The sequence below is a fragment of the Trichosurus vulpecula genome, chromosome 7 (genome assembly GCF_011100635.1).
Source record: "Trichosurus vulpecula isolate mTriVul1 chromosome 7, mTriVul1.pri, whole genome shotgun sequence".
In the NCBI taxonomy this organism is placed as follows: Eukaryota; Metazoa; Chordata; class Mammalia; order Diprotodontia; family Phalangeridae; genus Trichosurus; species Trichosurus vulpecula.
In genome coordinates, this window is record NC_050579.1 from 231165982 (window position 1) to 231179959 (window position 13978).

The 13978-nt window shown below is 40.4% G+C and overlaps 1 protein-coding gene across 1 annotated transcript in view; it reads right to left on the reverse strand.

Annotated features, from left to right (window-relative positions):
• The window catches only part of TFAP2D (transcription factor AP-2 delta), an 85200-nt gene that overhangs the window by 60982 nt on the left and 10240 nt on the right, over window positions 1-13978 (reverse strand). Inside the window, exons 4-5 of the mRNA XM_036768711.1 lie at window positions 6956-7121; window positions 6644-6762 (exon numbers count right to left, since the gene is read on the reverse strand). Coding sequence (XP_036624606.1) covers window positions 6644-6762; window positions 6956-7121 — 285 coding nt within the window. The remainder of the gene's footprint in view (window positions 1-6643; window positions 6763-6955; window positions 7122-13978) is intronic.

Genomic DNA, 13978 nt, shown 5'->3' on the forward strand with positions numbered 1-13978 from the left:
AGCTCTGCCAATATCGTAGCCCTCTCTATGTTACTTCTATCTATCTTTGCAATTGCTCTTTGGCCTTACTTTTGACTCTGGCGCTACATTTCCTAATCTTTTAGTCTCCAGGTTGGAAAGGTGAGTCAGTGGAATAAGATGGAGGAGGAAAGAGGCCAAATGAGAGAAGTGTCAGGGTTACAGAAGGACAATAACTAAAAGTACTCTTTGCCCAGTTCAGGTAATTAAAAGTATTTAAATACTGTTTGCAAGATAGAAGCAGCTTATCATCAAGGAGGGAAATGCTGTAGGACATAGTATTCGAAGAGGATTCAGATGACTGTAGGTTAGGATCCAGTGACTAGCACAGTGTCAGACAACACCTGCTGAATAAGTGCCTTTTAATTTATTGATTGATTATTCTCTGTGCCTTGACTCATTAATGTTGTCTATGAAGCTAGCTAGTCCATTTCATCAATTCAATCAAGTAACTTGATAATTTCATGAAATAAATAAGTTAAACTTGTTATTTTGCATTACATAGACAAAAAAACCCCAACCCCATTACCAAAATCTACAAAGCAGCTTTTTTTTTGGAGGGGTGAAGGCAGGGCAATTGGGGTAAAGTGACTTGCCCAAGGTCACACAGCTAGTAAGTGTGTCTAGTGTCTGAGGTCCAAATTAAACTCAGGTCCTCCTGACTCCAGGGCTGGTGCTCTATTCACTTCGCCACCTAGCTGCCCCTACCAAGCAGTTTTTTAACAGATTTTTCCCTCTTTTTAACCACACGTTTGGGCAGTCAGGTGGTACAGTGGATAGTGCAAATCGGAAAGTCCTGAGTTCCAGTCCTGCTTCAGGTGCTTTATTAGTGGTGTGACCCTGGGTAAGTTACAACCTCTATCTGTCTCAGGTTCTGTGTTGGTAAGCAAAATGGGCTCTTAGCATTTAGTTCAACAAGTACCCTTGAAAAGTTTGGTTTGTTTCCTTTGAGTAATTCAGTGTATTTCATTGAGCCTTACTAGGTGCTAAGCCCCAGGCCCAAACCCCCATTAGGTATAAAACCTGTGTGGGTGTGGAGTGGTAACTAAGGTGGGGCCCAAGGTGGGGCTAACTCAGGGGAGGGCCTAGTTTACAAATGAGTTTGAGTGATAGGTTTGGGACATCAGAGGCTCTTAGACCACGTGGGTTTAATTTGCCTCTTTGTGACGGTTTTAGGTCACGTGGGTGAGTCGCATGTGTGACTCACCCCTTACGCTGAAAAAGATATAAAACCAGGGGTTGGCCTTCTCTTCTTTGGAGCTCTTTCCCACAGCAGTGGTGGTGTGAGTGCCTCTGGGCCAGCCCACGTTATGAGCTCCTGGGCTGAACCTAGATGTTGGTAACTACGAATTGTATTGGGTCTGTCTGTTTGTAATTTGTTTAGGGCTATCACTTGTGCTGGTGTGCTGATGCAGAGACTCCGGGCAGCTGTAGCTCAGGGCCCTCCAGCTTGTAACCTGGATGCTGGGACTTTGTTAAACTCTGGTAACTATGTATTGGGATTTGAATCAGACAAGGTCTGTCTGTTGATGTTTGTACTTTGTATTTTGTTCTGAAGTTCAGGGTGCTGGCTTTTTCCCCCTGAACTAAGTGAATGATATTTGTGTGCTGTATTAAAGTAAGCTTGTCAACCCCTTGACCTTGCTTTCCTTAGTTAGGCAGATCAAAAGAACCTGTGCTTTCACAGCCTGCTGGCAGCTTTCTGGGTGCTGGCTGTTGATGGATCTTACACCCCCACAACAGCTGCTAGCCAGATTGTGGAAACAGTTTCCTTCTCTGTAAAATAAGGAAAACAATAGCTGCCTAATAAGGCTGCGGCAAGGATCAAATGCAATGTATGTAAAGTACTTTGCAAATCTTAAACGAATACACATGCCACAATTATTATTACTTCTATATGTATATGTGTTAGGGTTTATGTACAGATTTAAGCTGAGGAATAAATTAGACCCCAAATTCAATTGAATTTAATAAACTCATATATTGAATTGAATCAGATAAAAATATTTGTTGATCACTGTACTAAGTATTAAGTAGATATAAAGACGTAGCCTTTGGACTCAGTGTTTGTTACGGCTTAGAAAGTGCCACAATACTCTACAGGGTGTCCCAAAAATCTTAGTGCAGGTTAATCTACCAAAACTTAAAACTGTACTAAGATTTTTGGAACACCCTATTTTATAGAGATATTGCGAATTATTTTAATGCACTGCAAAAATGATTTAAAAGAATTTTCTAAGCACTTAACAGAACTTTAGGAAACAATCACTGCTGGAAAATAGATTACTATGTAATAAGAACACCAATACAGTAGAACTGAGTGATAAAGAATCCTACTTAATAGAAACATTAAAAGTATGTTTACTTATCTGACAGAAAATTTACAGCAAATGTGAAAGCTGAAAAAATTAAAGTAAAGCTCATTATCACCTCAGCAACTAGAAAGCTTTTAGGAATATTTGACATTACATGGAAATGGGGATCTAGCATGCTTGGGTACCAGTTTACAATTAGATGATGCTTCCACAGTTAGTCAATCTATTTATCAGGAAACTGCTCATCCAGTAATAGATTTCCTAAGTGGATCTGCACTGCTCTAATGGATTAGGACTGAGCTCATATGAATTGGGTTTTGGGTTGAGGGAGAGAAGGATTTGGACTAGATGTGTGATTTCATTTGTAGAGGGTCCTACAATAAGATAATTCTCTTCACCAATGCAGATTAACATCTTTTCTGCAATTTTTTTTTCTTAAATAGTTTTCTGGGCACTAAGAAGTTAGGTGTCTTGCCTAGGTCATGCAGTCATTGTGTGCCAAAGGTGGGGCTTGAACTCAGGTCTTCCTTACTTTCTCCACTACGCTATCCAGCTTCTGCAGAGTAATAGTAAAGTGATAAAGTGATAAAAATTTTGTCATTAATGAATTTGCATTATAAAGTATTTTGCGATTCTATGGATTTAGCTAATTAGATCAAATAGTGTCTCATGCACATAGATGAGCTCTCCCACTTGACCATATAAAGTCTGTTCTTATCATCCATGCACAAATATTATAATGCAGTTTGGCTATAATAGCAAGGATAATAAAAATGTATCAAAATTTTACCTATGGAAGGGGGAGATGCGGTCACTATAAGCTTATGGAGGGACAAAAACCATAGTGCTAAGGGTGGGGGCCGGGGAATATCCATGTTCAGGAATGATACCAAAAGGCTCAAGTTAGCAAATGGTCAGAGTTGGCAGGGAATGTGAAACTGAGTATTCATAACACACATGATAACTCTCGCTTAACATAAAAAACTTGGTTATTTACTATCTATTGACTCCCAGGTTGAGCTTTCCCCTCCCCTCCCCAAACTGTGTAAAAGTCAGGAGGGAGGGATATATGTGGAACACTCCATTCAATACAAAGAGTGTTGTTTTCTCTAAAACAAAAGGGTTTTAAAAAGAGGGTAAAGAATACTTTTGAGTTGCTATGCACTTAATAGCATCCTTGCAAAAAAAAGTATGCAGTTAAAACTGGGTTTTTAGGAGTTAAGAGGAAGTTGGTATCTTGAGTAGTAAAACCTATATTATACATCAAGCCCAAAACAAGTGCTTAATAACCGTTATCTATAAATTATAACGGAACCATCCAGGACTTAAAAGAATAATATTCTTATATCTTGAATTTTGGCATCTTTCTAAATTTGGACATGTGTGGATCCTGGTCATAATCAGAGAGATTTCCAAGCAGTGCCGGTCTTGTTATTGATCTCACCATTACTGGAATTTTTTAGACACTATGATTTTAAGGAGATATAATCATAAGCAAGCCAAGATAATTACAACAGCTATGTCTCTAGAAGTTGTGTCTTTGGATATCTTTAGCACTCAAAAGATGCATCTGAAAATAGGTAATAAGGATGAAAGTTTTAAATGGATAGAAATCAAACAGACATGATTTAAAGGTATCTAATTTAGGCCTATCGTCAACTCAGAAAGGACCCAGGTCTCCGTCACATAACAGGGGGAGGACGACAATTCCAACTTTCTAAAATATCAATAAATCATATTCATTCAACTGTTACTCTGTATACATCCAAAGTCATATATAGGAGTTTAAATACTGTAAGCATGAAGTTGTACAGCTAGGTGCCACAGTGGGTAGAGCTCTAGGGCTAGAGTCAGGAAGATCTGAGTAGAAATCCAGTCTCAGACACTTACTAGCTGTGTGACCCTGGGCAAGTCACTTAAACCCATTTGCTTTAGTTTCCTCATCTGTAAAAGGAGCTGGAGAAGGAAGTGGTTTTACTCCAGTGGTTTTCTTTGCCAAGAAAACCCCAAATAGGGTCATGAAGAGTGGGACATGACTGAAAATGACTGAAAAACAGCAAGAAGTAAAAGGTAGAAGGAGGGGCAGCTTCTTTGTCTGGAAAGAAGCAACCAGCTGTCACTATCAACTGAACCCTAATCCAGGGATTCACAGAAGATTCCAAGAGAGTATAGTTAACAACAGTGAAGGAGGATTTTCCTTCTAATCCATTATCAAATTTTAGCCCATTTTTACATGTCATCTCCTTGCTCTTCAAATGTTAGAGCATTCCCATTTTCCTAAGATGGCCCATAGAAAGCATAAAGTGTTGGCCTTAAAAAATAGGTGGCTGCTTGTGGGGTATAAATGGGAAGAATAAAAGGGACGCTTATCATCAGATATCTCCTCCACAATCCTGATATGCATGGTGACTGACCGCCTACCATCATATATTCACCTCTTTGCATCATGAAGTTTTTCATTTGAATGGCGTCCCATGAAGAGCACCATCCTCAGCTTTAACACCTAAGACTTATTTGATAAATAACTAAGAAGAAATCTTACCCCAGGACACAAAATGGGAGGCAAAAGTCTGAATGTTCATTTGGGTTGGGATGATACAGGCCAATACTTTATAAACATAGCATTAAAGAATGTGTTGGTACCATATCTATGCATGGTTACATACATATACACACATATATTTGTATACATGTGTCTATATACATATATATAGAGAGCTATATACACATATAAACACAATTATAAGAATAACTGTGGAATATTCCTTTGATGTCTAAGAGTGGCTAGGCAGTCTGTCATGGACAGCAATAAGAAGAGGGCTTATTTCTGCTTCTCCTTTAATTTTCACCCCTAATTTCTCTTGCATAGGAGTAATCTTTACCATTTCAGTGTCGGTATACGTACATACATATATGTATATATATATACATACATATATGTATACACACACACACACACACACACGCACAAAACATCATCCCTAAACATACCAGTGGGTGTATTCCTGATGGCAAAATATCCTAATGGCAAAATCACCAAAGAAATGTGAATCACGATTGTTCTCCAAGAGTTTCTTTTTACATAATATGATAAATATTGCTCATTGCCATTCCAAATAAGCTAACATGCCATTAAAAAGAGAATTTCGTGTGCTAACAGTTGAAAAAAAATTGTAGACAAGTGATTTGGGTGTTTTCCCCATTTACTGATTCCAGTAGGAAGACACAATAGCTACTTAACATAAAAAGAAAGAAAAAAGAATTAATTCACGTTAGGTTTTGGGGAAAGACCTGTGCCACTATTATATCCCATACATTTTTGGTAATCTTTCTAGAATGCAACATAGACCAAGAGGATGATATATTGTGGTAACCTTCTTCTTTCAAACTCCAACCAGCACCAAGAGTAAGACACTTTTTTGTTTGTTTCTAATGGTCTCAGTGATTTTTACGAGAAGGGAATAGATCAGGATAATAAGTAGAAAATAAGTTTTTGTTCTGCCCCCATAGGAAGATGAAGATGATAGAAGATACAAGATTGCTGCCCAGAAGGGTTAGGATGGTTATTGGCCAATGAAATGAGAGAGACACTACTTGGTGTTATTATCATTATTTGCTTCTGCTTTTTCTGCCAAGAATGAAGATCTTTGGATTGGAAAAGACAGAATAAAAATAGTGGGTAATTGATACCCAAGTAAAGTGATAGTGAGAAGGTTCCTAACTGCCTTCAGTGAGTTCAAGTCACCAGGCCTTAAAAAGTTATATCTCAGGATATTGAATGATTTGGTAGATGAGATTCTATGATTCTGTTACTAAATTCTACTAATTTAACACTTATTTATTTCCCTTTCCATAATGTCATAAAATTCATCTATACAGTAAGAGATGACTACTGAATTAAAAAAAATCTTTCTATAATGCATCTGATAATCCTTTAGAAGGCATTACTTTTATCATATGAATTGCTTACTTGCAATGAAAATGAATTAAAATTAGTCTTATCTGAGCTATCAAATAAACAGGGATAAATCTACAACCAAATGAATTATTTAGGGAGCTCAGGATATATTAATCTTTTAATATCTTTTCTCCCCCCCCATTCCCTTACGGACTAAAGGGAAACATTAGCCCTAAATGGGAAATCCACACCAATCACAGTTACAAGACAGTGACATATAGAATTAAATTGCACTTAACTGACAGTAAAACAACCAAAAAGACACAAAGATGTATAATAACATGCAACCAAAAAATGTCAACCACCATCTCTCCAGAGAGCCCCATTAACTTTCCGGGACCAAAAATCCTACCTTCTACTAAGGAAGTTAGGAGGGTGACATTGGCTGCTTTCCTTCTCCCTGCTGGCAGATTCAAGCCCAACCTGTCCAGTTTTTCTCTCAAGCATCGTCCCCCATTCTTGGATTTTGCTCTGTCAGGAAACAAAACAAAACTAATATTTGGAAACTCACCTGAGTTCATCCACAGAAAGAACTAATCACAAATAATTTCACCTAGGAAGGAATCTCACCTAGCAGGTGTCCATAAAGTGGAGGTGTAGAGTATTCAGATAGGACTGAAGACCCTGAATACCACAAAAGAGACACCAAATAACTTTGTCTTACCTTCTCAAAATACCTCCCAGGAGGGAAGCATTGAGGCATTCAGGAGGTGAGAGGCGCCTCTTGACCTCTGCTATGGTCACTTTGTATTTGGAAGTGGAACTCAGCAGTGACAAGCGGCCAGGGACAGAGCAAAATAAATCTGTGGGGTTAACCACACAAGTGCCACCTTGGAAAGAAAGAAAGAAAAAAAAGATATCCACATATTAGTGACAAAGTGAAGAGCACATGAGTCACACGCAGACTTTGTTAGGCACAGTGGAGGTCATAGCTGCAAGTTACATTGTTCATTTTTAATAAAATTAACATCCCAGTGAGAACCCAACAGACCAGAATGAACTAATTTTTCTCATCCCATACTTGCAAACCTTTATATATTTTTTTAAATTAAAACCCCAGCACTCCATCAGTTAATCTTAGCTCTCTATTAATGACTAGATGATGAGTAATTACACGCATCATTGCCCTTCACTTTTGCTATTCTTCCAATAAGGACATACTGTCTCCCACTTCTGAGCATTTTCACGCTCATTGCCTCTTGGCTTCTCTGACTTCCTTCAAGTGTCAGCCAGAGTCCTACCTTAGTTAAGAAACCTTTCTCAGTCATCTTTAATCTTAGTGTCTTCCATCTGAGACTACCCCCACCCCACCCCATACCCCATATATACTTTGATTCAAGATCGTTCTTATTATATTGTCTCTGCCATTAGGTTATATACTTCCTTGAGGTAGCAGATGGCTCAGTGATTCTGGGCCTGGAGCAAGGAGGACTTGAGTTCAAATCATCTCAGAAGCTTACTAGTTGTGTGACCCAGGGCAAGTCACTTAACCTCAGTTTCATCAGCTCTGAAATGGGAATGATAATAGCACCTACCTGAGAGGGTTGTTGTGAGGCTCAAATGAAATAATATTCATGAAAGAGCCTGACACTTGGTAGGCTTTACATAAATGTTTATTCCTCTCCTGCTTGAAAGCAGCATTGGGTTTGTTTGTTTTTGCTTTTCTTTGTCTTCCCAGCACTTAGCACATACCTCGCACATAGTTGGAGCTTAACAAATCCTAGTTGGGTCACTGTCCCACCTCCCACCCTCTTCAGTTCTTTGAAGCTATAGTTCTCTTGAGGAACCAATTGCCCATTTTCAGGCATGAAGCTCATGAAAACTCTGCAAATCTATTTGCAATCTGGCACACACACACATGCACACACTTGGGTAGCAAGGATAAGAGAGAGACTTCAGTTAACTAATTCTAAACTCTGTCCAAGGAATTGCCTTGGATTCGAACCTGATTTCTTTCAAGATTTACCAAACCTGCTCTTTAACTTAGCTTTCCCCTGGCCACGGACCGCAATCTCTAGCCTCTGACAAACGTCCAGCAGACTGCGTGAGGGAGCAAAGCCGTGTGCCCTTACAATTACAACTCTGTTCTTATAGCCCAACAGACATTGAAAGGTTAAGGTGAAGGTGGGGCTAGCAAAGAAAAAAATTTGGAGTGCTCTGACCATTACTGGGATCCTTGGTTACTCTAATCACAAATTTACAAAGCGAAATGTTATCACCTGAGAGCAAAGTTTAGGGATTCCTTCTCAGATTCCAATTCTGCATGTAAAATCCTAACAAAGTGTCTGTCTGGTTCCAGGGGTCGATGAGGTTCTTAACACACTAAAACCATTTTGTCAGATGGACAGGAGGAAGGAAGGAGGGACCAGATAAAAGAATAAGAAGGGGAGGAGAAAGAGAAACATTGCAACAGACAGCAAAGATAACATTTATGGCTGAAAGAGCCCTTAGATGTCATTCAGTCCAACTCCCTCAATTTATGGAAGAAGAAACTGAAGCCCAGAAAGTTTACATGATTCATCTAACGTCAGAGATAATAAATATTGGGGCTAGCATTTGAAACAGAGTCCTCTAACTCCAAATACTGGGTTCTTTTCACTACTCGGAGTCTCTCTCTTCCCAACCCTTTCCAATCATATGCGTGAGTAAGTAAATGAGGATGTAAGGATTAGACTTGTAGGTGGTTGATGATGTGGAAAAGAGCCTGAGAAGAGGCTTCTAGACCAGTGAATTACCCCAACCTGGGCCAGAGAAATTGTATTGACTGGGAGGAATCAAATCCTGAAGCTCCTAAAGAATGTATTTTCAAAGATTCAGACACAAGTATCCTGGGCTCTGTTCTCCCTCTCAGGTGCTTACAGCAACAAGCTTCCTATTAAAGGATGGAGCTTAGGGAGAGGACTGGGAGAATGGCTGTAGAGAGGGCGAATGGGTGCAGTTGAAGAAGAGAGGGTCTGAAGGTGCACCATAGGAAAATTGTCGCAACATCCTCTTCAGGTGGAACAGCTGTGGTTTCCACTTAAAAGGAATGGACCTATGAACCCTATTTCAGATCATGTATGGAGATCTGCCCTTAGTTTCCAAGCCCAGAGGTCTTTGATTCAAAGACTAATTTAGAATCAAACATTAGGAATAATGAGATGATTTTTCTATCTGCTCTCCAGCCTTGAAAAAGTTTTCAGTCCTTTCCCTATATTTTTCCTCGAAAAGGAGGGAAATTGTTCCAAAATTCCTGCGAGAGAAACTTGTTCTTTGAGCCTTTACTTTGCACTTTCACTCAACCCTGCCTCTATAGAACAACAATAAATGCTTTTATGGGGATAATTTTTAAGTGACACTGGAAAGAGTCAAAGCAAAAAGAAAAGAGATTAAACTCATTCTGTAGCATCTTTTTAACACAGCCTAAATGCATATATAAAGGAAAGTATTATAGGCACACACCCTTCTTCATTCTCTTTCAAGCTTATGTGTATGTGCAGAGATGTGGACACAACTAATAACAAGACTGCTCCTTTTAAGTTTAATGTGGGTTGGGGGAGGGTAAATTTCTATGAAACTTGCCCAGATACCATCTAAGAAAAAGAAATTTAAGTCTCAAGCATTTCCTCCAAATTTCCGTGGGTTATTAGTACAATTTTAGAAGAGTCAAATAGTTCTCATCTAGCCTTTCAAAGAAAAAAATATACGTGTGTGTGTGTGTGTGTGTGTGAGTGTGTGTGCAAAGAGTGCATATTTCTACTGGATATTTGCTTTGTTGGGCAGCCTGCACTCTATTAAATAAAATCCTCCTACCTGATAAGTGTGTTACTAGGCTTGTAAAAGCTAACATTTCACATATCTCTATAATATGTGTTTTCCTGTCCCCTAACAAGAATGCAGTGACAACTTGAGGTTGCCTATAATTAGTTCAATTCAGTTTAGCTCAGCAAGTATTTATTAAGTACCTGTTATGTGCCAGCCACTGTGTTAGGTCCTGGAGATGAAAGACAAAACTAGTTTCAGCCCGGTAGGAGCTTACATTCTACTTCATTGTAAGCTAGTACTTATTGGGCGGGCTGTATGGGCCATATATTTGTGTTAAGACTATACTTTTACACACACATATATTGCCTGAGGATTTACTTTGTATTCAGGATTAGCATCAACTTGAGCTTCTTTTATTTTATTTTTTTAATGTCTCAGCATCTTTAAAGGGAATTCCTGTTGCTTTGATACTTGGCACTCTTGCAGTCTTTGGGGATCTCTCCTACCCCCACCGAAGATTTGGCAACTTGTAGAGTTTGCAGCAACATAGAGAATCTGAAATCTCCCCTTCCAGCAATTTTTAGGGTGCTAGAAGAAAATAGCTTGTTGGTTTCCTTAAAAAAAAATACTTGTCTTAAGGCATGTTAATATCCGGAGCACCTGGGGTGGGAGGAATCCTTGCTAGAAGGGAATCTAAGCAATGATTTGCAGACCAATGCTTACACACCCAACATAATCCACAAATCCTGACTCATCAGTAGTATGTAGCTGAGTTCCTTGACGAAAAATAATTATACTCTGGGTATATACAATACTTCTTCTTTAAAACGTAGTAAATGGGGACTGTACCTGTGAATTCATTATTACGGGAACTCCAAGGTGAGGAAATTCCCTCTACAAATTCAGGTTGGCATTGGTGTCGGCAATTTACAGCCTTAGAGTACTGAGAGGTTAAGTGAATTGCCCAGGGTCACAAGTCAATATTTTAGAAGTAGGATCAGAATCAATGTTTTTTTTTTGGCTTTGAGTCCAGCGCTCTATGCACTACTTCACCCTGCTTCTTCTAAAAAGACCATACATAGATATATAATGGATTGCATTACATTCTCTAATACACAACAGTGCTAAGCTTAATATATAGTGAACTTGGACATAGAAACAGGAGATCATAGATTTATCAATGGAAGGGAATTTAAGGAACTCAACTGTCCCGCTACGCCGGAGGTACTTTTAGGCCACGGAAAAGATCACTCGGACTTGTAATTAGAGGTACTTTTAATTCTGGCTCTGCCGCTTTCTAGCCAATCATGTCATTTAAACTCCTGGAGGCTCAGTTCCTCACCTGTTAAACCGAAATAATAGGATTTGCATTACCTACTAGACAGTCCCAGATTTGTTTCAAGGAAAGCAGTGCCAACTGTAAAGTGACATGCAAATGTGAGTTATCATACCTTAATAATAACTATTCACATTTATTCAGTGCTTTAATATTTGTCAAGTGCTTGCAATCCTGTGAGATACTGTATATTTCCATTTATAAGATATGCAAAGAGGCTAAGAGGGGCTGTTTTCATGCTGCAAGGAATCATAAAAAATAATCTCTTCCAATTCTCTCATTTTTTTTCAGATGGGAAAACTGTGGCACAAAAATTATGAATTAGATACCAGTTTAGTGTCTCACAAATGGCGTCAAAGTTAAGATTCTGACCTAAATCTCCTGACTCCAATTCCAATATTCTTTCCACTGTGTACTTTGTAAATAAGGATCAGCTCGATTGTTCACCAGATAGTCCCCGAATAATTAAAACTACCTTACAGACTCTCAAGTATACCTTTAAGGAAACGCAAAGCATGTAAATCTTGTGGTGAGTCCCACCTGTTACACATGGTCTTACTTTTTCCTCCCCTTCACTAGTTCAGGTCTATTCTCCTTGACCCTCCTTGCTCGGTGGAAATACACAAACTGCAGACTTTCCAATAGCTGAGGGAAGACCCGGGCTAAGGGAATAAGTTGAGAAGATGCGACACCACCCCCAGAATTAAGATCCCTATCAGCCCACTGAATACCCTAGAGGCTGGAGGAGGCTTTAGGGGAGATAGTGTCTGGCGTCTACAAGCGCTTGTGACTGAGCCTTTGAAATGGAAAAGCTAGAAATCTAGGGCTGTAAGCTAGGAATCTGTGGAGGAGTAGAGATAAGGTTTATGGATGAGGGTCCTTTAGAGGAGTGTGGGGAATCCATACTGGGACTAGGATTGGGCTGAATGCATTGCCAGATACATTCTAGCTGCGGTGCCCTATCTTCCTCAGTCTCTACCTGGACCTCAGTCCCACCTTCTGCAGCTTTGGCCCCAGAGGAAAGTTGATCCTGTCCTGTTAAATCTCCTCTCCCCACAATTAGGGTTCAGGAAACTGCAGGCTTGCCTTCCCTTCCAGGAGTGGGATCCCACTTCTCCTGAAGCTGCCCCTGAGCTACAAGCGTCTCGGTTCTCTCTACCTCTAAGGAAAACTCCCCAACAAATAGCCCCGCTCCTCGCCCTTTCCAAGACAAGATCAATATTTCCTTCGAAGCTCCAGCGAGCTTGGGTCTCCGTGCAACATTTGCAAAGAAAAAGCTCCCCGCTCCCAACAGTCTGTGCCGCGGTGGCGTCGGTGTTGACATAATTAGAGAAAATCTTGAGAGCAAAATAAATGTTCTGTTCGCCTTACAGCCAAACAGATGTTTACAATTCAAATGAAAGAAATACAAACGGCAGGGATTTTCGCCCCCCCCACCCCCCTTCATCTCCAGTGATCGCTCGTTTTCTCTGACACATTAAAAATGTGTAAGCGATTACTGGAGTTTCCTGTCCCTGTTTGTTATACAGTTGGATTTGCAGGAGGTTCAGCTCTATGAGCTGGGTCTCCAAACGAGCTTCTTCCCTGTTTCTCTTTCCCTCCAGCCCCGTACTCTCTCCCCCTCTCCCACTAATCCTCCCTCCCTACGCACGCGCGCGCGCGCGCACACACACACACACAGGCGCGCGCGCACACACACACACGCACACGCACACACACACACACACACACACACACACACACACACACACACAGAGCCAACCCCCCCCCCCCCGAAACCGCAGCAGTTATTAATTGTAATTAAACAGTAATTGGGGGAGGGAGGTTTGATTGGATTCCAATGGGCCCTTGATAAGGCGACAGCGGTTTTAATTGCGCTACTTTGTGACCGGTGCGCAAATGTACGTTTTACCGGATTAGGAGAGCACTGGGTGTTTGCCCGCACGCCGGCTCCTCCTCTTTAGAGAGGAAGGGTAAAGGCAGAACAAAAGAAGGGAAACAGAGAGAGAAGGTTGTCTCCAACTCTACGGGGCGGGGTGCGTAGTTGATGTTGTTGAAATCTCCCCACCCGTTGGAAGCCACTCCAGAGTGGAGAGCATGTGGTCTATATTGCCATTGGTGTGAGCTGAGGCGTGCACAGAGTTTGGGAGGACCAGTACACCTTAGCCTACCAAGCCCAAGCTATATGCACGCCTATGGGTGTGAAGCTTTTTGTTGTATAGGGAAATTGAATGAGAAGAGCCTGGCAAGAATTAGTCATAGAATTTCAGAGCCGGAAAGGAATTTAGGGACCATCTAATCCAACCTACTTAAATGGTGAATGTGAAAACAGGCCCAAAAAAAGAAGTGAATGGCCTAAGGCCACACAATGAATTTATCCACCCTCTGATAAAAAGACAGTAAACTGAGCATATTGGAACCTTTGGATCACGTATATTAGGCGCCTTAGAAAAGAGCAACCATCCCTCTGGATTTCTAACCTAGATACAATTGTCTCCCATTCTATTGTGTCCTTTATTCTGTTAGGTGGAAGGTAGTTATTTGACTCTATGCTGGGAACTTACTGCAGAGATGCTTTTAGCGAAGTCTGATTGATTTCTGGGGATA